This window comes from Chiloscyllium punctatum, chromosome 11 (genome assembly GCF_047496795.1).
Source record: "Chiloscyllium punctatum isolate Juve2018m chromosome 11, sChiPun1.3, whole genome shotgun sequence".
Taxonomy (NCBI): Eukaryota; Metazoa; Chordata; class Chondrichthyes; order Orectolobiformes; family Hemiscylliidae; genus Chiloscyllium; species Chiloscyllium punctatum.
In genome coordinates this window covers 17,676,456-17,703,369 of record NC_092749.1, presented here as the reverse complement: position 1 = coordinate 17,703,369, position 26,914 = coordinate 17,676,456, and the positions used below count along the sequence as shown (strand labels likewise).

At 44.8% G+C, this 26,914-nt stretch overlaps 1 protein-coding gene across 7 annotated transcripts in view; it reads left to right on the top strand.

Moving 5' to 3' along the window:
- wdr27 (WD repeat domain 27) overlaps positions 1-26,914 on the top strand; it is a 491,161-nt gene that overhangs the window by 48,823 nt on the left and 415,424 nt on the right. For all 7 annotated transcript variants that reach the window (XR_011961786.1, XM_072580377.1, XM_072580375.1 and 4 more), the window contains 3 exons: positions 13,965-14,054; positions 21,198-21,319; positions 26,262-26,395. Coding sequence is in view for 6 of the 7 variants with exons in the window: in XM_072580377.1 (XP_072436478.1) it covers positions 13,965-14,054; positions 21,198-21,319; positions 26,262-26,395 (346 nt within the window). In the remaining variant the exon portion in view is untranslated. The remainder of the gene's footprint in view (positions 1-13,964; positions 14,055-21,197; positions 21,320-26,261; positions 26,396-26,914) is intronic.

The window sequence follows — 26,914 nt, the reverse complement described above, 5'->3', positions numbered from 1 at the left end:
GATATTGCTGGAGCGGCAAACATCCAAGCAATTGGGTAGTATTCCATCACATTCCTGACTTGTGCCTTGTAGATAGTGGACAGGTTTTGGGGAGTCGAGAGGTGAGTTAATTGCTACAGAATGGGGTGGCACGGTGGCTCAGTGGTTAGCACTGCTGCCTCACAATGCCAAGGACCCAGGTTTGATTCCAGCTTCAGGCAATTGTCTGTGGAGTTTGCACACCCTCCCAGTGTCTGGGTGGGTTTCCTCCAGGTGGTCTGGTTTCCTTTCACAGTCCAACGACGTGCAGGTCAGGTGAATTGACTGTGCTAAATTGCCCATAGCGTTCAGGGATTTGATTAGGTGCATTAGTCAGGGTAAATATAGGGTAGGGGGAATGGGTCTGGGTAGGTTACTCTTCGGAGGGTGGGTATGGACTTGTTGGGCTGAAGGGTCTGTTTCCAGACTCTAGAGATTCTATGTTACCATGAGTTCCTTTTCTGTCATTTGCTCTTGTAGCTACATTATTTATGTGGTTAGTTCAGATCAGATTCTGGTCAATGATGACTCCATGATATTGATGATGGTGTACTCTGTGCTGGTAATGCAATTGAATGTCAAGGAGTGATGGTTAGATTTTATCTTGCTCAATTGCTTGGCACTTCTGTAATGTAAACATTGCTTGCTAGTTGATAGCTCAAACTTGGATACGATTTAGATCTTACTGCATTTGGACATGGACTGCTTCAGTATCTGAGGAGTTGCAAATGGTGCTGAACATTGTAGAATCATCAGCAAATATCCCTCCTCTTATCTCAAGCTGGAGGGAAAGTAATTGATGAAACAGCTGAAGATGGTTGGGCCTAGGAACTCCGTTGGAGGTGCCCTGGAGCTGACCTCCAACAAACACAATTATCTTCCTTTGTGCCAGATACAACTCTTACCAGTGGAGCATTTTCCCCCTGATTCCCACTTACTCTTGTTTTGCTAAGACTCCTTCATGCCACGCTTGGTCAAATGCAACCTTGATGTCAAGGGCTGTCACTCTCACCTCCCCGCTGGAATTCAGCTCTATATTTGAACCAAGGCTGTAATGAGGTTGGGGGCTGAGTGGTCCTGATGGAATCCAAGCTGAGCGATGCTGCTTGATAGCACTGTTATGAAACCTTCCATAACTTTACTAATGATGGAGAGTCGATTGATGGGGCAGTAATTAGCTGGGTTAGATTTGTCTTGCATTTTGTGTGCAGGACATACTTTGGCAATTTTCCACATTGTCAGGTAGTTGTCAGTGTTGTAACTGTACTGAAAAGCTTGGCTAGGGGTGAGACAAGTTCTGGAATACATATCTTCAGTACCAGTTGCTGGTGTGTTGTCAGGGCCATTGGCTTTGTAATATCCAGTACCTTTGACTATTTCATGGTGTTATAAGGTGTGAATCAAATTGATTAAAGACTCTCATCTGCAATGTTGGGGCCCTTTGGAGGAGGCCACAATCCATAGTCAATGTTGATGATTGTCTGGAAAACTCTCTCCCATCTGAATACCACTGTGCTCCCATCTCTGTTTCCATCTTGCGAGTGAGACAATACACAATGAGAGATGGTAATGGTTTTGTCTGAGACATTGTCTGTAATATGATTCCTTGAGTATGATTGTGTCAGGCTTTTGTTTGGCTAGTTTGTGAGACAGGTCTCTCGATTTTGGCAGTAGTCCCCAGATGTTAGTGAGGAGGACTTAGCAAGGTTGACAGGGCTGAGTTCACTAGTGTCATTTCCAGTGCTTTAGCCAATACCAGGTTACCTGATTTCATTCCTTCTTTCAGGCTCTGTAGTAGTTACAGAGCTGAAAATGTGTTTCTGGAAAAGCACAGCAGGTCAGGCAGCATCCAAGGAGCAGGAGAATCGACGTTTCGGGCATGAACCCTTCTTCAGAAATGAGGAAAGTGTACCAAGCGGGCTAAGATAAAAGGTAGGGAGGAGGGATGTGGGGGAGGGGCGTTGGAAATGTGATAGGTGGAAGGAGGTTAAGGTGAGGGTGATAGGCCAGAGTGGGGGTGGGGGCGGAGAGGTCAGGAAGAAGATTGCAGGTTAGGAAGGTGGTGCTGAGTTTGAGGGTTGGGAATGAGACAAGGTGGGGGGGGGAGGGGAAATGAGGAAACTGGAGAAATCTGAGTTCATCCCTTGTGGTTGGAGGGTTCGTAGGCAGAAGATGAGGTGCTCTTCCTCCAGCCGTTGTGTTTCCCTCCCCTCCCCTATCAGCATTCCGAAAAGACCACTCCCTCCATGACTCCCTCATCAGGTCCACAACCCCCACCAACCCAACCTCCACTCCCGGCACCTTCCCCTGCAACCGCAAGAAATGCAAAACTTGCGTCCACACCTCCCCCCTTAATTCCCTCCAAGGCCCCAAAGGATACTTCCATATCCGCCACAAATTCACCTGCGCCTCCACACACATCATTTACTGCATCCGCTGCACCCGATGTGGCCTCCTCTATATTGGGGAGACAGGCCGCCTACTTGCGGAATGTTTCAGAGAACACCTCTGGGACACCCGGACCACCAACCCAACCACCCCGTGGCTCAACACTTCAACTCCCCCTCCCACTCCATCAAAGACATGCAGGTCCTTGGACTCCTCCATCGCCAGACCATAGCAACACGACGGCTGGAGGAAGAACACCTCATCTTCCGCCTACGAACCCTCCAACCACAAGGGATGAACTCAGATTTCTCCAGTTTCCTCATTTCCCCTCCCCCCACCTTGTCTCAGTCCCAACCCTCGAACTCAGCACCACCTTCCTAACCTGCAATCTTCTTCCTGACCTCTCCGCCCCCACCCCACTCCGGCCTATCACCCTCACCTTAACCTCCTTCCACCTATCGCATTTCCAACGCTCCTCCCCCACATCCCTCCTCCCTACCTTTTATTGTAGCCCGCTTGGCACACTTTCCTCATTTCTGAAGAAGGGCTCATGCCCGAAACGTCGATTCTCCTATTCCTTGGACGCTGCCTGACCTGCTGCGCTTTTCCAGCAACACGTTTTCAGCTCTGATCTCCAGCATCTGCAGTCCTCACTTTCTCCTCTGTAGGAGTTACTACAACTAAGTGCCTTGCTAGGCTATTTCAGAGGACAGTTAAGCTTTTGCAATATGGATGTGGGCTTGGTGTTACATGCAGGCCAAACCAGGTAAGGATGGTAGGTTTTCCTTCCCTTGAAGACATTAATAAACTAAATGGGTTTTTGTGACATTCAGTGGATGACCATGAGACCATTATCTTTGAATTCCAGATTATTATTGAATTAAAATTTCACCTTCTTCCATGGTAGAATTTGAACCTGGGTCCCCTAGAAGTTACCTGCAATTCAGGATTGTTAGTGTATTGCTACCTATAACAATACCACTATGTCATCACCTTCTCCTAAACATTACGGAGGACTAACTGCCTTGTAACAGTAGCTTGCTTTGATCTCAAGTGAGACATATTTTTGGACCAGAGAAGTTTAGTGCTTCACTTGTCAAGGACTTTTACCTGAAACGTCGATCCTCTTGCTCCTCAGATGCTGCCTGACCTGCTGTACTTTTTCAGCACCACACTCTTGACTCTGATCTTCAGCACCTGCAGTCTTCACTGTCTCCTATGTTTGCTTGTCTCTGGCCCTGAGTCTTTGAAATAGTTAGGTTTCCATTCCTAGCACTGAGACTCCTTGATAACATATACTGTAACTATTCTTTCTTTGGAACTGCAAGAGATGTGGGCTAGAAATTCTGAAATCCCTTGCATATTTTGAAGAGCTGTTTAAGTAATGGCATTCATTTTATAATTGGAGAATAACTATCTCAGAGAAAGAGAATCTTCTTAGAATCCAAGTTGCACATAAATTAAAGTAGGATAACACTTCAGTTTGCATTCCTGCTGACTCAGCTAGATTAGTAAGTGAACTGTTTCCCTTTGCTCATGAGCTTTGTGTTGACTTAGCTCATCTAATCTCAACATCTCAGGTTCAGAAGAGGAGACTTCTTAAGGGCTATTGATAATGTCACAATCTATTGACTCTTACTGGTGAGTGAGTATATGAATATGGAGATGTGCACACATCTCTGCTGTGATGTCCAACAATAAATAAACTGCTGGCATTTACTGTCAAGGCTCCCACGTGAATGATGGCTACTTGTCGAGGTATTTGAAATCCCAAGGCTTACGGAACTGTAACCCAGTAAAAAATCAAAGGCTTCGCATAAGAGAATAGTGTTGGATCCATTTGACAATTACTATGTACAAAGCATATGATATTTTGATGATATGCTTTGGCTTAGTCATCGATTTAAAATGGAAATGTTTTTATCTCTTCATGTACATTATTTAACGACATGATCTCTCAGTGGTATGTTAGCTGATCCCTCAGCGACACATGGCAGTATCTTGGCTCGGCGTGCGATTGGATCCTGCCTGGGCATGTTCCTGAGGCACCAGAGAGATTGGAGAGGCTGCAGTCCCGGCAATATCAAGAACAGACAGCTCAGATCTCCCCAGAGAATGAGATAAGCGGAGGACTCATCAAAGACTGTTCAACTTTTAACTTATTCCTTTATTTTCCTAGTTTAAACTACAATAAACCTAAATGTAAACTATTACCTATTCCTTTGTTTTTCTACTAATCTATGAAGTAATGTTAACTATTTAACTCTCAGTTCTCTTTCTTCTTTGTACCTAAGTGTCCTTTTGTACCGAGGTACCTTGGTACCTAAGATGGTGCCATATGTGGCGGCATTACACACTTTTTGCTGTACTTCTTAATTTGAGTACACATGGCAATTAAATCTAAAAAAAATCTAAATCAAAACACTATCCAACTCCAAAATTGCAAAATTTTGTGCAGGTTCTCACTCTCTGTACTGCACCTACAGTCCATTTCATGATGTGGAGGTGCTGGTAATGGACTGGGGTGGACAAAGTTAAAAATCATACAGCACCAGGTTAGAGTCCAACAGGTGAATTTAGAAATACAAGCTTTTGGAGTGCTGTTCCTTTGTCAGCGAGCTAGCTGATGAAGGAGCAATGTTCTAAAAGCTTATACTTCCAGATAAACCAGTTGGACTACAATCTAGTCCATTTCATGAAAGAGTGGTACTTTCTATTTATAAAGACACATAAAAGGGCAGCATGGTGGCTCAGTGGTTAGCCCTGCTGCCTCTCAGCACCAGGGTCCTAGGTTCGATTCCAGCCTTGCGCGACTGTGTGGAGTTTGTACGTTCTCCCAGTGTCTGCGTGGGTTTCCTCCAGGTGCTCCGGTTTCCTCCCACAGTCCAAAGATGTGCAGGTCAGGTGAACTGGTCATGCTAAATTGCCCATAGTGTTAGATGCATTAGTCAGAGGGAAATGGGTCTGGGTGGGTTACTCTTTGGAGGGTCGGTGTGGACTAGTTGGCCTGAAAGGCCTGTTTCCACACAGTAGGGAATCTAATCTAATCAAAATCTCCCCATGTGCAGTGTGCTCCAAACTTTGAGCATTCAAAACTGGAGTTATTGGTATTTCTCAATACGTTGTGCAGCATGAATCAGGTTACAAAGAGCTCATTCTTTCTGCAAAGTTTAACATGCAAAGTTTTTAGTTTCCAAGACAGTTTCCAGGACATAAATGAGATCTTGCTTCAAGGTCAACACTGTAAAGAAACAGTGATTTCTTCAAACACTGAAATGGAATGTAGAACAGTGAAAATGTACTTAGTGAAATCCTATTAAGAATAAAGTTAGAAATAATTATTATGTGCAGTAATTTACATTTTGCTAATTCCTTGTCATGGAAATATGCAGCACACTGCAGTGGAAAATTGTGCTAATATTTTATTGTGATACGTTCCTGCTAAATGAACAAGGTGTGGGGAGATGGGGAGAGGGTGCGGGTGTGGATTACTGATTGATTCTGTCAGACTGACTAAAATCAATGTGTTTCCTTTGACATATCCAAAATATTGGGTCATTCTGCATGTGCTGATTTCATTCTGGATGGAAAATATTCTGCTTCACCTTCTTTATTCCAACATGGATATTTGGAGCTGACAGATTTTTGACCAAAATAAATAAAGAGTTAGTATGCAGAGAAGGGATGCAGAAGTTATTTTTTGTGGTACTTCTTGAGGGGGAAATAGCTGAAGCACAAAGCATTTCCTTTCCTCTCTGCTTTTTACTTGTCTAAATTGCATGGGCTCATTGTGATTCACTTTCATGTGGATATGGTACTTTGTTCAATGCCAAAATGACAGATAAATAGTAATTTAACTACAGGAGCCTGGCATTTTGGCAATGCTCCCTTGAAGGAGGTAGTCTAATATTGTCTCCGCTTAATGCCAGCTTCAGTTTAACTTCAAATGGTGACAAAGATCTCTCAAGATTTTGACGATATTGTAAATGCAGTGTGCATTTGGACATTGATGGGAAGAGTTCAGCTTCTGCTTGAAAGTAGGCAAGAATGTCTCCACTTGTTTCAGAAAGCAGTAGACAACAACAATGCAGTATAGACCTGGCTAGTACTTTAAGAACTTTTGTTTTCAGTATAGTAGTTGCAGCCTGATTGCTCCATTAGGTATAACTAGCGCAAAATGGGTGCAGTAATATGAATAGGTCATGATGGAAATGTTCAACAGTTTTGGCAGCATGGGTGGAGAGATAAAAACAAGTTTTTGCCAAGATTTTCCATTGGCCAGGCAGCTGTTATGTCAGCGTGGATAGGAGAGTTGTGTGTGGGAACTTTGCTGAATCCCCATTGGTATTCTGGGGGAAATTCCCTGGGAGATTGAATTTTTCCCTGGGCAATCCTATGACACATGGAGCCCTCAAAGTCTCCATTTAAATCGTAGGCTTTGGATTGTTCCAATGAAATGAGGTAAAATGGTTACACAGGAACATCAAGCTATTAATGACCTAGTTTATGAAAGTGACGTCACACTTCTGCCATTCATTTCCAAGAACACTTGCCCCAATTCATTTATAACTCCCTTTATCCCCGCCTACTGGACCTGACTCCACAGCCCCACTCCATGATCTGAATGCTTCACAAGACCAGTGTCATTTGTTCCCACCCTCTCCCTTTACTCCAACTTCCTCAGCAAGCAGGCAAAACCTAACACAACTGTCTCCCCAGCTGGACCCGACCCAACTCCCTGCTCCCACCCAATCTCTTTTATCCCCACCCCACCTGACCTACCCTAAACACTACATCAGTTACCTTGCCCACCTTGCTCTCTTGCTCCCTACCCTCTACTCAACTTGCACCTTACTCACCTGGCACACTATGAACAATGGCACCTTATGTACCTGGCACAATACCCCTTACCCTTCAGGCATCCACCCTTGGGATCTGACTCATCTCTCCACATAGCACCTACTTACCTGGCACCATATCCCCCCTAAACAAACAGCATCTTACCATCCCAGCACCCTAACATCATGCCTAATGTTCTTAATGTAGAACTGTTAATATAGTTGTAAGAACCTTTAAATTTCAGAATACAGCAGCTGACTACGTTGAAAAGACATGTGTCCTCTGACACTTATACTCTATGAAAATACTGTCAGAATGAAATTATTGCTTACATTCCTGAGGGAGCCCTGAGTGGAATCCCCTTTCGGACATGCAGAGCTCCCTACTTTTGTCAAAGAAATGTGTTAGGGTGCCAACTTGTTTGAGATTGCTAATCCTCAGAAAATTGAACGTTTGGCGAATCCGCAACCTGTTATTATCTTTTATGTTTCTCACGCACAGTCAGTTTTGAAAGCCAAATATCAATCCTAACACGAAGTGTAATTTCAGATTTTGACATCAACAAAGTGCATCACACCAAAAAAAGTGATCGAGGTTTGTACTTATGGTGGCAAATTTAAACCCAGGTCATTTACAACATTTAGAATTTTCTGTAAGCATCGAAAGTTTGAGGGTTTGGTGGTGCTTATGGTGGGCTTTTGCTGAAAGAGTGGACTGATAATGGAAATGTTGAGCCTTTTTCTTGTTTCTGTGCCAACTCTGCATTAATTAAGAAACTTGCTATTATTGGCAACCATATCAGTGCTGCTGTCTCTTTCACTCTTGATTCTAACTACAGGACATCTACTAAGTTGCGGCACCTGAATCTTCCCACCATTCTTCTGCTGACTGCATGCCAGATGCTGGAGGTTTGTTACTGCATATTACCTGGGAAGTCGTGGCTAGCAGTTGGCTGCTGCAGCTGAGTGACTGTGGTCTGGTTGCAGGTGGCTGGTCCTGGACTGGGTGCACAGTGGTCGATCCTGGACTGGGTGCACAGTGGTTGATCCTGGACTGGGTTACATAGTGGTCGGTCCTGGATGGGGTTGCACAGTGGTCGGTCCTGGACTGGGTGCACAGTGCTCGATCCGGGACTGGGAGCACAGTGGTCAGTCCTGGACTGGGTGCACAGTGGCTGGACCTGGATTGGGTGCACAGTGGTCAGTCCTGAACTGAGTGCATAGTGACTGGAACTGCACTGGGTGCATAGTGGCTGGACCTGGACTGGGTGCACAGTGGTCAGTTCAGGACTGGGTGCATAGTGGTCAGTCCTGGACTGGGTGCACAGTGGTCGATCCTGGACTGGGTGCACAGTGGTCGATCCTGGACTGGGTGCACGGTGGGCGGTGCTGGACTGGGTGCACAGTGGCTGGTCCTGGACTGGCTGCATGGTGGGCGGTGCTGGATTGCGTGCGCAGTGGTTGGACCTGGACTGGGTGCACAGTGGTCGGTCCTGGACTGGGTGCGCACTGGTCAGTCCTGGACTGGGTGCACAGTGGTCGATCCTGGACTGTATGCACAGTGGCTGGTCCTGGTCTGGGTGCACAATGGTCGGCCCTGGACTGGGTGCACAGTGACTGGTCCTGGACTGGGTGCACAGTGGCTGGATGTGGACTGGGTGCACAGTGGTCAGTCCTGGACTAGGTGCACAGTGGTCAGTCCTGGACTGGGTGCACAGTGGTCAGTCCTGGACTGGGAGCACAGTGGCTGGTCCTGGTCTGGGTGCACAGTGGTCGGTCCTGGACTGGATGCATAGTGACTGGTCCTGGACTAGGTGCACAGTAGTCGATCCTGGACTGGGAGCACAGTGACTGGTCCTGGTTTGGGTGCACAGTGGGCGATGTTGGCCTGAGTGCACAGTGGTCGGTCCTGGACTGAGTGCACAGTGACTGGACCTGAACTGGGTGCACAGTGGGCGATGTTGGACTGGGTGCGCAGTGGTCAGTCCTGGACTGGGAGCACAGTGGTCGGTCCTGGACTGGGTGCGAAGTGGTCAGTTCTGGACTGGGTGCACAGTGGTCGGTCCTGGACTGAGTGCACAGTGACTGGTCCTGGACTAGGTGCACAGTAGTCGATCCTGGACTGGGAGCACAATAGCTGGTCCTGGACTGGGTGCACAGTGGTCAGTCCTGGACTGGGAGCACAGTGACTGGACCTGAACTGGGTGCACAGTGGGCGATGCTGGACTGGGTGCGCAGTGGTCAGTCCTGGACTGAGAGCACAGTGGTCAATCCTGGACTGTATGCACAGTGGTCAGTCCTGGACTGGGTGCGAAGTGGTCAGTTCTGAACTGGGTGCATAGTGGTCAGTCCTGGACTGGGTTCACAGTGGTCGGTCCTGGTCTGGGTGCACAATAGCTGGTCCTGGACTGGGTGCACAGTGGTCAGTCCTGGACTGGGAGCACAGTGACTGGTCCTGGACTGGGTGCATAGTGACTGGTCCTGGACTGGGTGCACAGAGGTCGGTCCTGGACTGGGTGCACAGTGGTCAGTCCTGGACTGGGTGCACAGTGGTCGGTCCTGGACTGAGTGCACATTGACTGGTCCTGGACTGGGTGCACAGTGGCTGGACCTGGACTGGGTTCACAGTGGTCGGTCCTGGACTGGGTGCACAGTGGTCAGTCCTGGACTGGGTGCACAGTGGTCGGTCCTGGACTGAATGCACAGTAGTCAGTCCTGGACTGGGAGCGCACTGGTCAGTCCTGGACTGAGTGCACCGTGGTCAGTCCTGGACTGAGTGCATAGTGACTGGACCTGTACTGGGTGCACAGTGGTCAGTCCTGGACTGGGTGCACAGTGGGCGGTCCTGGGCTGAGTGCATAGTGACTGGTCCTGGACTGGTTGCACAGTGTCTGGTCCTGGACTAGGTGCACAGTAGTCGATCCTGGACTGGGAGCACAGTGGTTGGTCCTGGTCTGGGTGCACAGTGGGCGATGTTGGACTGGATGCACAGTGGTCGGTCCTGGACTGAGTGCACAGTGACTGGACCTGAACTGGGTGCACAGTGGGTGATGCTGGACTGGGTGCGCAGTGGTCAGTCCTGGACTGAGTGCATAGTGACTGGACCTGTACTGGGTGCACAGTGGTCAGTCCTGGACTGGGTGCACAGTGGGCGGTCCTGGGCTGAGTGCATAGTGACTGGTCCTGGACTGGTTGCACAGTGTCTGGTCCTGGACTAGGTGCACAGTAGTCGATCCTGGACTGGGAGCACAGTGGTTGGTCCTGGTCTGGGTGCACAGTGGGCGATGTTGGACTGGATGCACAGTGGTCGGTCCTGGACTGAGTGCACAGTGACTGGACCTGAACTGGGTGCACAGTGGGTGATGCTGGACTGGGTGCGCAGTGGTCAGTCCTGGCCTGGGAGCGCAGTGGTCAGTCCTGGACTGGGAGCACAGTGGTCGGTCCTGGACTGGGAGCACAATGGCTGATCCTGGTCTGGGTGCACAGTGGGCGATGTTGGACTGGGTGCACAGTGGTCGGCCCTGGACTGAGTGCACAGTGGTCAGTCCTGGACTGAGTGCACAGTGGTCAGTCCTGGACTGGGTGCGAAGTGGTCAGTTCTGGACTGGGTGCAAAGTGGTCAGTTCTGGACTGGGTGCACGGTGGTCGGTCCTGGACTGAGTGCATAGTGACTGGTCCTGGACTGGGTGCACAGTGGCTGGACCTGTACTGGGTGCACAGTGGTCGGTCCTGGACTGGGAGCGCACTGGTCGGTCCTGGACTGGGAGCACAGTGGTCGGTCCTGGACTGGGAGCGCACTGGTCGGTCCTGGACTGGGAGCACAGTGGTCGGTCCTGGACTGGGAGCACAGTGGTCGGTCCTGGACTGGGTGCACAGTGGTCGGTCCTGGACTGGGTGCACAGTGGTCGGTCCTGGACTGGGAGCACAATGGCTGATCCTGGACTGGGAGCACAATGGCTGATCCTGGACTGGTTGCACAGTGACTGGTCCTGGACTAGGTGCACAGTAGTCGATCCTGGACTGGGAGCACAGTGGCTGGTCCTGGTCTGGATGCACAGTAGTCGATCCTGGACTGGGAGCACAGTGGCTGTTCCTGGTCTGGGTGCACAGTAGTCGATCCTGGACTGGGAGCACAGTGGCTGGTCCTGGTCTGGGTGCACAGTGGGCGATGCTGGACTGGATGCACAGTGGTCAGTCCTGGATTGGCAGCACAGTGGTCGGTCCTGGACTGGGAGCACAATGGCTGATCCTGGTCTGGGTGCACAGTGGGCGATGTTGGCCTGTGTGCATAGTAGTCAGCCCTGGACTGGGTGCCCAGTGGTCAGTCCTGGACTGGGTGCCCAGTGGTCAGTCCTGGACTGGGTGCACAGTGGTCGATCCTGGACTGAGTGCATAGTGACTGGTCCTGGACTGGGTGCACAGTGTCTGGACCTGTACTGGGTGCACAGTGGTCAGTCCTGGACTGGGTGCACAGTGGTCGATCCTGGACTGAATGCACAGTAGTCAGTCCTGGACTGGGAGCGCACTGGTCAGTCCTGGACTGAGTGCACAGTGGTCAGTCCTGGACTGAGTGCATAGTGACTGGACTTGGACTGGGTGCACAGTGGCTGGATGTGGACTGGATGCACTGTGGTCAGTCCTGGACTGGAAGCACTGTGGTCATTCCTGGACTTGGATGCACAGTGGTCGGTCCTGGACTGAGTGCATAGTGACTGGTCCTGGACTGGGTGCACAGTGGCTGCACCTGCACTGGGTGCACAGTGGTCAGTCCTGGACTGGGTGCACAGTGGTCAGTCCTGGACTGGGTGCACGGTGGTCGGTCCTGGACTGAGTGCATAGTGAGTGGTCCTGGATTGGGTGCACAGTGACTGGCCCTGGACTGGGTGCACTGTGGGCGGTCCTGGAATGGGTTCACAGTGGGCAGTCCTGGACTGGGTTCGCAGTGGCTGGTCCTGGACTGATTGCACAGTTATCGGTCCTGGACTGGATGCACAGTGGACAGTCCAGGACTGGGTGCACAGTGGTCGGTCCTGGACTGGGAGCACAGTGACTGGTCCTGGACTGGGTGCACAGTGGCTGGACCTGGACTGGGTTCACAGTGGCTGGACCTGGACTGGGTGCACAGTGGTCGGTTCTGGACCGGGTGCACAGTGGTCGATCCTGGATTGTATGCACAGTGGTCAGTCCTGGACTGGGTGCACAGTGGCTGGATGTGGACTGGATGCACAGTGGTCGGTCCTGGACTGAGTGCATAGTGACTGGTCCTGGACTGGGTGCACAGTGGCTGGACCTGTACTGGGTGCACAGTGGTCAGTCCTGGACTGGGTGCACGGTGGTCGGTCCTGGACTGAGTGCATAGTGAGTGGTCCTGGACTGGGTGCACAGTGTCTGGCCCTGTACTGGGTGCACAGTGTGCGGTCCTGGACTAGGTTCACAGTGGGTGGTCCTGGACTGGGTTCATAGTGGCTGATCCTGGACTGCGTTCACAGTGACTGGTCTTGGGCTGGGAGCACAGTGGTCAGTCTTGGACTGGGAGCACAGTGGTCAGTCTTGGACTGGGAGCACAGTGGTCGGTCCTGGATTGGGAGCACAGTGGTCGTTCCTGGACTGGGTGCACAGTGGTCGTTCCTGGACTGGGTGCACAGTGGCTGGTCCTGGTTTGGGTGCACAGTTGGCGATGTTGGACTGGGTGCACAGTGGTCAGTCCTGGACTGGGTGCACAGTGGTCAGTCCTGGACTGAGTGCATAGTGACTGGTCCTGAACTGGGTGCACAGTGGCTGGACCTGGTTTGGGTGCACCGTTGGCGATGTTGGACTGGGTGCACAGTGGGCAATGCTGGACTGGGTGCTCAGTGGTCAGTCCTGGACTGAGAACACAGTGGTCAGCCCTGGACTGGGTGCGCTGTGGTCGGCCCTGGTCTGGGTGCACAGTTACTGGTCCTGGACTGGGAGCACAGTGGTCGGCCCTGTACTGCATGCACAGTGACTGGTTCTGATTGGTCGCATGTTGGCTGGTGTGGATTGGTTGCAGATCTGTTTAAAAATATTCACTGTCCCCACTTTGCTTTCTGAGACAAAAAGTTCCAAAACCACTTAACCCACCGAAATAAAATTAACTTCATCTCTATTCTAAAAGGGTGACCCCTGATTTTTTAATAGCGTTCTCTCATTCTGGATTTATTGTTTCCATGTCCAACCTTATCAAGATAATTGAGGACCATATGAATAATTGGGACTAGCTTGCTTGAATCAAGAGCTGTCTTTCTACTGAATTAAATATATTAGAAACTGAAAGAACTGTGGATGCTGTAGTTCAGAGACAAAAATAGAAATTACTGGAGAATCTCAGCAAGTCTGGCAGTGTCTGTGGATAGAAATCCGAGTTAACATTTCGGTTTGAATGACCTTTCCTCAGAATGATTAAATGTATTGTTTAGTGATCTCTTTAATGTTAGCCTTTAAAGCTGGCTAATTTACAAACATAAAACAATTGAGCACAACCTAAATGGAGAACATTGTGCTAATTAACTGGATAGTAATTCAGTGAACAAAAACCTGAAAGAGCAGAGGCATGTCGATGTTGTGTGCTTGTGTCTTACCCATATTTGCCTGTCTCGGAAAATCAATTTAAGAACCTAAATTTGAAATGCATTACAACAACCTTTACCAAGAATACAGCTGAAGCATTTCCTCACATTCTAATGTGATGTTATTTTTCAGGAGATGGGAAGCTGCTTGCTGTTGGATTGGCTGACAAATCCATGCTTGTTTATAATTCATCCCTTATTGGAACCCCGACTGTGTTTAAAGGTAACAACTCTGAGTAAATTAAAACTTATAGGTTTTGAATATGTTTTGCTGCCAATTATTCTACTAATAAATGCGTAAATGAATCGTTTGAAACCTAGTCATGGTTGTCAACTAGCAACTTTCTAACTGACTTCTTTCACAGATTTCCTGTGAGTGTTGGCTTTCTCCAGCATGTCTATACCAAGGAGAAATCTAACATTTCATAGTAATGCAATATCCGTTTCCCTACACTTAAACTGGACATCACCAAGACCCTCGTGAGCTATTTAATTGTACAACTATTTACATTTACTCTGAATTTCTTTCTCCGCTACTTTCATCAAAGTCTTAAAACATTTGTTGCAGATGAGTTAATGCCCCTGTTAAAGAGACAAAGGAAGGATATGCAGACCCAAGAATCAAACTTGTTGTCCTACGCTACTAGTCCAAATAAATAACATCATTCCTGATCTTAATTTCCAGATCAACATCTGCTGTATGTATTCAAAGTAAAAGGTATTGAGTGGTAACCTCCATCAGAAAGGCTGCTTATTCCCTGAAGTTGTTAGTCCAAGTTCAATAACATTTTAGCATTTTCAACCAAGCTAGATTGAAAACCTCACACCTGACCTTCTGAACTCTAAATTCTTTTTCAACAATTGAGATATATGTTTGTTAATCCCCTCTACTTTTACATGTCAGCTATTAACTATTTTCTCAGAATCTTCATTAATTTTATGTATCTCCTCCCAGAAAGAAAGCAATATCATGATGACACCAATATTCTTCTCCAATCAGCATAGCATTCTGACTTGGGTTTGCCATCATTGCCTTGTCAAAACCCAAGAATGTTCTGCCAACATCTTGGGCAGACCATCAGCATAAGAACTCTATTGATTCTAGGATAAGGCCCACTATCTTCTCAGAGTAGCTAAGAATGTGTATGAACTCAACCATCACACAAAAACAAATAAAAATACACCATTTCTCCAATATTTCCCTTTTAATGCCTTGTGAGCGTAAATATGATGATGCCAGCAAATCCTGTTGTTGGTTCAAGGAAAAGAATGGTGATTGTATCAGCAAATTATTCCAGACAATTAATAAAACCTGGCCTTAAAAGCAAACAACCGAGTTCAAATTTTTAATCTTATTGTTCCAATAATGTAATTTGTACACAGGAGGGCAGCACTGAAACTCCACAAAACTTGCAACCGCATTTAAGTTAAAAAACACAAACTTTGTTACTGATGCACATTAAATAAGAATGTTTAATATATTCATAAACCCCACCTTGTAAAGGTCAATCCTTTAACATGTATATAAATTTTCACTTTTAGTTTGTACAGATATGCTTAAAAAGTCACAGTTCTTAGGTTTGTGTTTTGCATTGTCACATGTCTTTCCATAAAAATGCGGTAAAGCAGTTATAATCAGTGCACATGTTATTTGTCTCTTTCAAAAATAATTTCATCAAAGTTTGCAAGACAATTGATGAATTACCAACTAAATAGTGTGACAGTAGCATTCGGAAACTTCAAACATTTTGAATACTTTAATTTTTCTTTCGATGAATAAAATTGTCAATCTCATTAAACAGAAGATTTCACAATGTTGGTCAATTCATAAAGTTATAATATAAAACAAATGAACACACAGCAGTGTACATTTCTTGCCATTGTGTTAAAGAACAAAGAACAAAGAAAATTCACAGCCCAGGTACAGGCTCTTCAGTCCTCCGAGCCTGTGCCAATCCAAATCCACTATCTAAACTATCGCCCAATTCCTAAGAATCTGTATCCTTCTGCTCTCACATACTCATGCATCTGTCCAGACCCACTGTAAATGAATCTACCATGCCTGCCTCTACTACCTCTGCTGGCAACGCGTTCCAAGCACCTACCACCTTCTGTGTAAAGTATTTTTCATGTGTATCCCCCTTAAACTTTTCTCCTCTCACCTTGAAAGCGTGACCTCTTGCTATTGAATCCCTCACCCTGGGAAAAAGCTTTTCTCTATTCACCCTGTCTATACCCTGCGTGATTTTGTAGACCTCAATCTCCTTTCTTCTAATGAAAATAATCCTAACCTAGTCAACCTCCCTTCATAGCTAGCACCTTCCATACCAGGCAACATCCTCGTAAACCTTCTCTGCACCCTCTCCAAAGCGTCCACATCTGTTTGTTAATGTGGTACCAGACCTGTACACAGTATTCTAAATGCAGCTGAACCAAAGTCTTGTACAATTTTAACATGACCTACCAGCTCTTATACTCAATACCTGTCTGATGAAGGCAAGAATACCATATGCCTTATTGACCACTCTATCCACCTGTGCAGCCACCTTCAGGGTACAATGGACCTGAACTCGCAGCTGTTTCTGCTCATCAACTTTTCCCAAGGCTCTTCCATTTACAGTATAGTTCACTCTAGAATTCGACCTTCCAAAATGCATCACTCACATTTGCCCGCATTGAACTCCATCTGCCACTACTCAGCCCAACTCTCCAGTCTATCTGTAATCTCCTGTATTCTTTGACAGACTTCTGTGCTTTCTGCTCCGCCACCAATCTTCGTGTCATCTGCAAACTTACTGATCAGACCACCAGTGCCCTCTTCCAGATCGTTTATGTATATCACAAACAACAGTGGCCCCAGCACTGAACCCTGTGGAATACCACTGGTTACCTTTCTCCATTTCAGGAAACTTCCTTCAACTGCGACTCAGTGTCTCCTGTTGCTCAACCAATTCTTTATCCACCTAGCTAGAACACCCTGCACATCATATGACTTCACTTTCTCCATTAGCTTACCATAGGTAACCTTATCAAATGCCTTATTAAAGTCCATGTATATGACATCTTCATCTATCAACTTGGTCACTTCCTCAACGAACTATTTAAATGTTGGTAAGGCACAAACGCCCTGCACAAAACCATGTTGTCTTTCACTGATAAGCCCATTCTCTGCCAAATATAATTAGATTTTATCTCTCAGTACCTTCTCCAGCAACTTTCCCACCACTGATGTCAGGCTCACTGGTCTGTAGTTACCTGGAATATCCCTACTACCCTTCTTTAACTGAGGGACAACATTAGCAACTCTCCAGTCCCCCGGCACTTCACCTGTGTTTAAGGATGCTACAAAGATATCTGGCAGGACCCCAGCTATTTCCTCTCTCGCCTCCCTCAGCAACCTGGGATAGATCCCATCTGGTCCTGGGGATTTGTCCACCTTAATATCCTTTAGCCTACCCAACACATCCTCCCTCCTTATGTCAACATGATCCAGAGTAAACAAACTTCTATCTCTAATTTCAACATTCATCATGTCCCTCTCTTCAGTGAACACTGATGAAAAGTAATCATTGAGAATCTCACCAATTTTCTCAGGTTTGACACACTACCTTCCTTCCTTATCCTTTAGTGGATCAAACCTTTCTTATATATGAAAAAAAGGTCTTGGAATTCTCCTTAATTCTGCTTGCTAAAGTTATTTCATGAGCCCTTTTAGCCTGCTTGATTCCTCATTTAAGATTGGTCCTACTCTTCCAATATTCTTCCAAAGCTTGCTCTGTTCTTAGGTGCCTGGACCTTTCCTCTTGGCTAGACTCACAATTTCTCCTGTCATCCATGGTTCACGAATCTTGCCTTTCCTTTCCCTTGTTTTCAAAGGGACATGCCGATCCTATACTATCTTTCAACTATCTTTGAAAACCTCCCACATATCAAATGTGGACTTCCCTTCAAATAGCTGCCCCCAACCCACATTTCACAGCTTCTGCCAAATTTTGATATAATTGGCCTTGGCCCAGTTTAGTATTCTTCTCTTAGGACCACTCTCATCTTTATCTATGAGTATTCTGAAACTTACAGAATTGTGGTTACTGTTCCCAAAGAAATCCCCCACTGCAACTTCTACCACCTGGCCTGGCTCATTTTCCAATATGGCGCCTTCCCCAGTTGGACTATTGACATACTGCTCTAGAAGTGCACAGCAGTTCAGGCAGCATCAGAGGAGCAGTAAAATCGATGTTTCGGGCAAAAGCCCTTCATCGGGAATAAAGGCAGAGAGCCTGAAGCGTGGAGAGATAAGCTAGAGGAGGGTGGGGGTGGGGAGAAAGTAGCATAGACCTGGGAGTTGCAGTGGGAGAGGGACTCCCTGAGATTCTTGTAGAGAGAGGAGGAAAACTTCTTCAAGGCAGGCATCCTTGCAAGAGGATTTGCAGTAGGGTTAAAATCAACTAGGTAAAAACAATGACTGCAGATGCTGGAAGCCAGTTTCTGGATTAGTGGTGCTGGAAGAGCACAGCAGTTCAGGCAGCATCCGAGGAGCAGTAAAATCGATGTTTCGGGCAAAAGCCCTTCATCAGGAATAAAGGCAGAGAGCCTGAAGCGTGGAGAGATAAGCTAGAGGCCATTGTTTTTACCTACCATACTGCTGTAGAAAACTTACCTGGATGCTCCTTACAAATCCTGCTCCATCCAGACCTCTGACATTAAGTGTATCCCAGTCAATGTTGGAAAAATTAAAAGCTCCCATCACCACCGTCCTGTTGCCACTACATCTTTCCATAATCTGTTTACCTATTTGTTCTATCTTGTGCTCACTGTTGGGAGGCCTGTAGTACAGCCCCAACAATGTAACTTCCCCCTTCTTATTTCTCAGTTCTACCCATGACGCCTCACTGCTGAAGCCCTCCATAGTGTCCTTCTTTAGCACAGCTGTGATATAAACACCGATCAGCAATGCTGACCTCTGACATTAAGTGTATCCCAGTCAATGTTGGAAGGAAGGGCACGATTGGCAGCTAGATATTTCAGGATATAGATGCTTCCCTCCTTGTCCTGTCTGAAGCATCCAAATCCTGAAATATTTAGTTGCCAATCATGCCCTTCCTTCAACCAAGTCTCTGTGATCGCAATAATGTCATACTCAGGCATCAATCCAAGCTCTAAGTTTGTCTGCCTTACCCACTATACTCTGAGCATTAAAGCATTCGCACTTCAGACCACCAGTTCCTTTGCGTTCATCTGCTCTCTGCCGACTGTTCCCCTTGGTAATGCTAACTTCATGATCCTGTTCCATACAGTCTCTAGTTTTCACCTCACTGTCTACTAGCCTTCTCTTCTCATTCCCAGCCCCTAGCCACATTAGTTTAAACTCTCCCCAAAAGCAGTAGCAAAAACTCATCCAAGGACATTAGTTCCAGTCTGGTTTAGGTGTAGACTGTCCAATTTATAATAGTCTCACCTTCCCCAGAACCGGTCCCAATGTCCTACAAATCAGAACCCCTCCCTCCTACACCATCCCTCAAGCCATGTGTTCATCCTGTCTATTCTTTCATTTCTACCCTGGCTAGCAATCCTGAGATCACTACCTTTGAGGTCCTCCTTTTTAACTTCTCTCCTAGCTCCCTGAATTCTGCTTTTAGGACCTTATCCCTTTTTTTATTTATATCATTGGTGCCAACATGCACCATGACAACTGGCTGTTCACCCTTCCCTTTCAGAATGATCTGCAGCCGATCGGTGACATCCTTGACCTGAGCACCTGGGAGGCAACATACCATCTGGGAGTCTTGGTTTTGGTCACCGAACCACCTATCTACTCCCCTTTCAATAGAATCCCCTATGACTATGGCCCTATGAGTCTTTTTCCCACCCTTCTGAACAGCAGTGCCCACCACAGTGCCATGATCCTGGCAACTGCTGCTCCGCCGCCAGTGAGCCATCTCCCCCAACAGTATCCTAAACAGTAAACCTGTTTTGGACGAAGATGACCGTAGGGGACATCTGCACTGTCTTCCTACCTTTCTCTGCCTTTTGGTCACCCATTCACTGTCTCCCTGCAATTCTAACCTGCAGTGTTACCAGTTCACTAAATGTGTTATCCATGATCACCTCCTCAGCATCGCGGATGCTCCACAGTGAGTCCATCCGCAGCTCCTGAGCCATCATGCATCAAACAAGAGCTGCAGCTGGACACACTTCTTGCAAGTGTAAGAGTCAGGGACGTCAGCAATAGTCTCTGAGCTTCCACATCAAGCAAGAGGCACATGCCATGGGTCTGAGGTCCTCTTCCATTGTAAGCCTTAGCTTTATATCAACAAACTAAAACCAAACAATGCACTTAAATATATATAAAAGAAAAGAAAAACCCTTACCTTATAGAATCCTTTTCTTCTGATTCGAGGAGGGGGCTGGGAGGGAGATTCTACACGTGTTTCGCCACTGCCCAAATGTATGCTAAGTCCTTACCTTCCAGACAACCTCCCGGTCCCAACGTCACCTCCGTTCTGTCTCCCCCTGCCCCCGGATAGGAATAAGGCTACGGACTTCGAAGGTGAGTATTTATACTGTTCACTAACCTTCCTGGCAACCTCCTGCTCCCAACATCACCTCCGTTCTGTCTCCCACTGTTTCCAACAGGAGAAAGAAAATTAATAATTAACTTGACATTAATTACTCTACTCCTCTTTGAGGCTCTTTCCTATCTGGTTGATGCCCTGAAACAACAAAGTTGAAAAAATAAATATTTTTATTAGTCTTCCACTCCACATCCAACAGCTTACGATGAACATTCTGCTCACATTTTGACAGTTGTGACAAAATTCTAACTCAGCAGCCAAGACAATTCACAACACTATAATAATCAACAAGATTCCAAATAAAACAAACCACGTTTTAAAAAAAAAGTTTGTCCTATTTCCCAATTTTAACAGATCCTTTAAAGAAATTCCAAGAATTGTATCCATATCTTTGCCAAAAACAAATCTGTTCTTCCTTGGATCATATCCTATCTGTGTACCAACTTTTGTTGAAATTGCCCAATAATTTCTGAGTTGCAGTGTTTACAAACTGACTAACAAACAGGTAAAAACATTACTGCCTCCCGCCTTCAGTGGGAAGGTAATTAGGCAGATAAACTGCATCAATATGACCTTGATATGGTGTAGGTATTTCTAATTTTTCTTTCAAAGTAGTTTTGTAACTAAAATGTTTTAAAGTGACAATGATAAGGGCAGATGAATGAAGGAAGTAGCTTTTCTGTAATGCAGAATGATACTACTGTTTTGTTCTCTGATATACTTATGTTATTGCTTTTAAATTTTAAGTACTTTCTTATACAGTGATCAACACTTTATTCTATGCTGTCATTCAGGTCATGATGGAGCAGTGAATTGTGTTGGTTGGACTCAGAATGATAAATGGCTCTTGACAGCATCAGAAGACAGGTCATTATGGATCTGGCCAGTTCATGGCTCAGCACCTGCACTGCAGCTGGTAATTATATACATCAATATTAAAAGCTTGGTGCATCACATTTACTTCCTGCAAAAAATTGCCATTATGCCTGTTTCCATCACATATATTTTTGATAGCCTATCTTTTAAGCTCTTCTATCCCATTAAAGCACTTCTCTTCATTCTGATTGTAGCCTTCATGCTTGATCTCTCAATGCAGTTGGCAATATTACATAGATTTGCAAAATCATAAATTGCAGATCCAGGCTATTAGGGCCCATATTGGCTACAAAGTCCAATGGCCTGAATGTCTGACTGCCATCAATTGTGAAGGTGAACCTGGTTTGTATGACAGAAGAGGGCATTGCTCACCTCTTTGAATGCACCTGTGTGCTGCAGACTGCAAAATACTACACCTGTTGCTCGTGGAGCTCTGAGCTGGATGTAACCAGTGACAAAAAGTGTTGACCACCGGGGTTTTGTCTATACAGCTGCTGAATAGTGAGATTTTCTTTGAGAGAGCTATTCTATTACTTCCATTTTCCTGTGCTATATCCATAGCCCTGTTAATTTCTTCTTTTCAAGACTATATTTAATTCCCTTCTGTCAGTTAATATTGAATCTGCTTCCACCGCCTTTTCAGGCAATGCATTCCAAGTCAATTAAACCTTTTAATTCTCACTTATGTCTTCATAAAAGGTAGTGCTGTGACATTGCAGGCTACAGCACCATCTATTTGAATGTACTGGTCTGCTGCAGTGTACCTCTTTCATTGCTGTTGCATCTTGGACTGCAGCCAGCTCAGAAGAATAGGATGAAAGCCTCTATTATCTGTTGATTGTAAGACTTGAGGCTGTAAAATGATTTGGGCAGTTTAGGTTTCAAGTTGGCATGGAGCATGAGCCAAGAAATGACCTTTTCTTTGGCACTAATGAGTAGCTGTCACTCAGAGAGATCCCAGGATGATTTTTTTTTGCAAACTGGAAAATGCTACACTGTTGGGGCAAAAGGTGCTGTTCCCAGCTTTAGAAACACAAATGAAATTGCTTGGTATTATTTGCATGAAGGTAGCAAAGAAGGTAGGCAATTGGTTTATTCAAAAATCATCACGGTTGCAGGTGCAAATAGTAATATAAATAGGTAAAATAATTATAATTCCTCACATAGTTATTGATCATCAAAATTAAATATATAATAATAAAATGACTGGAAAATTATGAACATTTCAGGTAACTATTAATTACAAGATATTACAAAATTCAGGTCTCCTTAATTTACAATTCCTGAAGAAGGGCTCATGCCCGAAATGTCGATTCTCTTGCTCCTTGGATGCTGCCTGACCTGCTGTGCTTTTCCAGCAACACATTTTCAGCTCTAATCTCCAGCATCTGCAGGCCTCACTTTCTCCTTAATTTACAATTATAATGTATCAGGAAATGCTTGATGCTAATAATAATTGTCTGATATAGGAAATTGTTCCATTTCTCCAAAGATTTCCAAGAGTTTAGCAGTATACATTTTGTTGATTTGCATGAAAATGCACAAAGGAGAAATCTGATTTCTCTGTGAGTGACAGAATATGAAATAATGAAATAATCGATTGAATTTTTGCAACTTTCCAGTTGACAGTTGTGTTCTTCCTTCCAGACGAATTATAATTCCATTGCATCACTTTTGACCAATCCAGAGTGACCACTGTGATAGTGAGGTAACTTCTAAAAATGAACATGGTGCATTGAATCAGCATCTGTGCACAATAATGTGGCTCCTGGGCCCCATAATCTGGAACTAGAAAATTGCTCTCAGTGCAGCAAATATCCAAATTGTTTTGCACAATTTCACATATATTTATGCGTAATCTGATGCTCCTTCTAAATTGCTTAATGTGGAGTCGATCTGATTAGCAAATTAAGCGTGCTGTAGTTAGACTTGAAAGGTTGTCCTGGTCTGTCTGATACATGTCCTGGTATAGAGCTATAGATGCAATTGTTGAAGTATTGCTTAAAAAAAGCTTCATAATTCATAATGTGACCAGGGTGCTCAATAAGAACGGAGATGCAATTCACTCAACCGGTGAGTATGTATTTGTTCATAGCAGATGTCATATATATGGAAAGCCAGAATAGTTGATTAGCTAAATGATGGAATGGAAGCATCTTCCAAATATTTTATTAGTTAAAAACTGTTTTTGTTTGCATCACCAACCCAATTAAAAATTAAGTAGTTCTTTAAAAGACATATGCAGTTCATTACAGACATTTATAAGGTTGGCTTCATATTGGTAGTGAGATCTTGTAACTCATTCTGATACAATTGTCTTAAAAGTAATTAAATAAGTTATAGGAATCATGTTTGTTTAGTTGTACTTAATTAATATTTGAAATCTGAAAGCCCAGTAACCATGGAGAATTTTAATTTGAAGAAATTGAAGACTATTTTAAAAGTATATGCTAACCAGGTCTTTGCTACCCAGAGTGCATTATGTGTGAAGTTGTGGGCTGTGACTAACTTATTTAGCCTCCTGAGGGAGCTCACCAGCTACAAAATATTCCAAACTTTCCTTCCCACTCACCCTTTCCAAGACTCATTATATTCCAGGATATTAATTGACCAGTGAAATCTACATTTTTCAGTCACAATTGTGTACTCTATAGATGACATACCTGTGTTTTATGATCCACAAAAACCAGTACACTTATGAAATTGTCTTTGCCTTGTTTCTCTGCATCTTAAACAGATACTCTTACACCAACTCTTCTCGTGTTGTCTAAAAATTATATGCCACAACAAGATAATGGTCAGATGTCACTAGTTGTAAAGTATGAACCAAGTGTGCAGACCTGGTGTCATGTCCATTAACGATTTTAGTACGTATGTTTAATTTATCAAGTTCAACTCTAATCTGACATGGGAACTGTGCAGCGGCAGAGTCCTGTTGGTTGCAGCTTGATCAAGCTCTTTCTCAAAGGAGCTTCCTGGCTTTTGCCTGAATTTTTTTCCACCTTGCTTTACTCCACGGAGTAAAGTATTCTTTTAATGTATAATCTTAATGACACCAGATGAAATTTGTAGGTTGCTATCCTAATGGAAGCAGAAGTGAGTGTCATTTATGATTTTGTGTCAAGAGCAGGTACCTAAGTGATTCATAGGAAAACTTTAAAGGGTCAGTGGCACATAGAACACATGCAGTTATGTTGCAGGACTGGTTTCCATTGGAGAATCCTGCTATTAGTATGGCCAAGGGCCTTGAAAGACCCAGGCAGTTGAGTTCTGTGAGATACGTGATTTGCAAGAATCCCATATGAAACAAGCACAGACTGGCACAACTCTTTGCATGTGGTCACTGACAGATGTTTAGAGTGTAGAATTGCTTGTGGTTCATATATCTTGTTAATTGTTTCAAGGAAGTTCTAATGTCAACATGAATACAGTAAATAACCCCTTACATTCTAGGGAATTCTAGGGAAACACACAATGGCTACAAAGCCCACTGGCCGGAGTGTCTGGCTGTCATCACCTGTGAGGGTGAACCTGGTTTGTATGACAGAAGAGGGCATTAGTCACCTCTTTGAATGCACCTGTGCTGCAGACTGCAAAATACTACACATGTTGCTCATGGAACTCTGAATCTGGATGTAACCAGTGACAAAAAATGTTGACCACCAGGGGTTTTGTCCATACAGCTGCTGAATAGTGAGATTTTCTACTTCTCCCATTGTCTGCGCCTGAATCTCCGCACATGCCATACTGTCCTCCTCCTCCTCCTTAGATCTACATTCCTGCTAGCTACAAGTAGGATTTTAGACCTAGCCGATAACAGAATGTGAATGACCCTGAAATACAACTTCTGACTTCCACTTTGTTCCCACCACCCTTGATCCTCCCAAAATCACTGGTCACATACCTGATGTAATCTTTGAATCTCCTCCAATTAACTTAGACCATGTCATTTTTGAATGGACATGCCATTTTGCCTGTCTGAGCCTACCCCCTCCCAGTTGAGGTTTCTCCTTTGAACTTAGACCCTTCCTACACAATCGTTAGAGTCTCTGTTAGATCCTGTGATCCACTTAACGAGATCTTGAGTTTCCCTACCTTTACTGTTATTCCTTCATGGGATGTGGGTCTCACTGAAATTATCAATGTTTGTTTCCATTCCTACTTGCCTCTGAACTGAATAACTTGCCAAACTATTTATGAGTCAACTACATTGTTGTCACTAAAAACAGAAAGTGCTAGAGAAACCCAGATCTGGCAGCATCTATAGAGAGAGAAAAACAGAGTTAATGTTACAAATCCAGGATGACTCGTCTTCAGAACCTATTACTGTTACTACTACTTACATGTAGTCCGACCAGGGGAGGTTGGCAGATTTCCTTCCCTAAGAAACAGTGCTAGACCAGATGGATTCTTAAGATAATCAATGCTTGTTTCATGGTCATTACTTTAAAGTCACTGCTATTGAGACTCGCTTTCATTTCCAGATTTTATTAATTGATTAGAGGGTCCAGGTGGAACTTCTCAGTTGGTTATACAATTTAGTATTCATTTAGTTGGGTTAAGCAATATATAAGATTGCCCTTGCATTGAGAAAAGTTGAATTATATGTATTTTCATAATACTGCTTCCTATCTGCTTTCACGCCATGAAGTAGAATGCTTCAAGTTATTGTCGATGAATAAAATTCAACAAGTCCCTCAGGACATAAAGCCAACCCATTTCCAGTCATATTTGGTCTTCCACGCCAAGGTGAAGTTGCCAGTCAAAATAAATAAACTATTAAAAGTAGAAATTAACTTTCCAGTTAAATATATAAATTCAGTAGAACTTTTACTCTGTTTTAGAATAGTACAGTTTAAATGTTCACACCACAAAATATCTAACCCACTTAACAAAATAGGTTAAACCAAACAAACTATGTTTCTTATTTTCTATCCCTGAGACACAGAAATACATTTGTCTGTTTCTATGTTTACTCTTAGGGGACTGAGACATTTTCAAAGCCTGCACGATCAGCTCAGTTCTATTATATGGACAAATTTCTGTTGTTCTCTTCAGGATCAGAATTTCAGCTGCATGGATACCATTTGGATACAAGCAGGGATGACATTAAAAGGTCAGTGCAGTTCGTTTTGAAATTTCTGTTCTATTTTGTTATTGCTTATCAAAGTAGTATTGGGGAATGGGTGGTGTTTCTATGCTGGACAGCACACCTTCAGCTAAAAACATACCTTTCGCCTGTTGGTTTAAGGCAACAAACACGTTTTTCTTTCAGTTCAAATTTTATTGTCCATTTGACAATTCATTGCAGGTATATTTCTTACTCATTAAATATCTATAAGTTAATTAACAAAGAGAAAAACTGCATCATAAAAACTTGAAGGAACTTAACTGTAGAACTGTAGAAATGCAGCACCATCTTGTGAGTTATATTGCAAACTGCAAAACTTGTAAGCTTTTATTTACTGAGGGCAATTCAGGTTTCAATATGTGATAGGAGTAACAAATAAATTACCTGAAATTAAATAAATCAATGGAAATTTGCAAATAGATAGCATTGACAAAAGATGCAATTATAAAATGCAAAAATACTGGTGTGTCAGGCAGTTATAATTAGGTTTTGAAAAGGTCTACA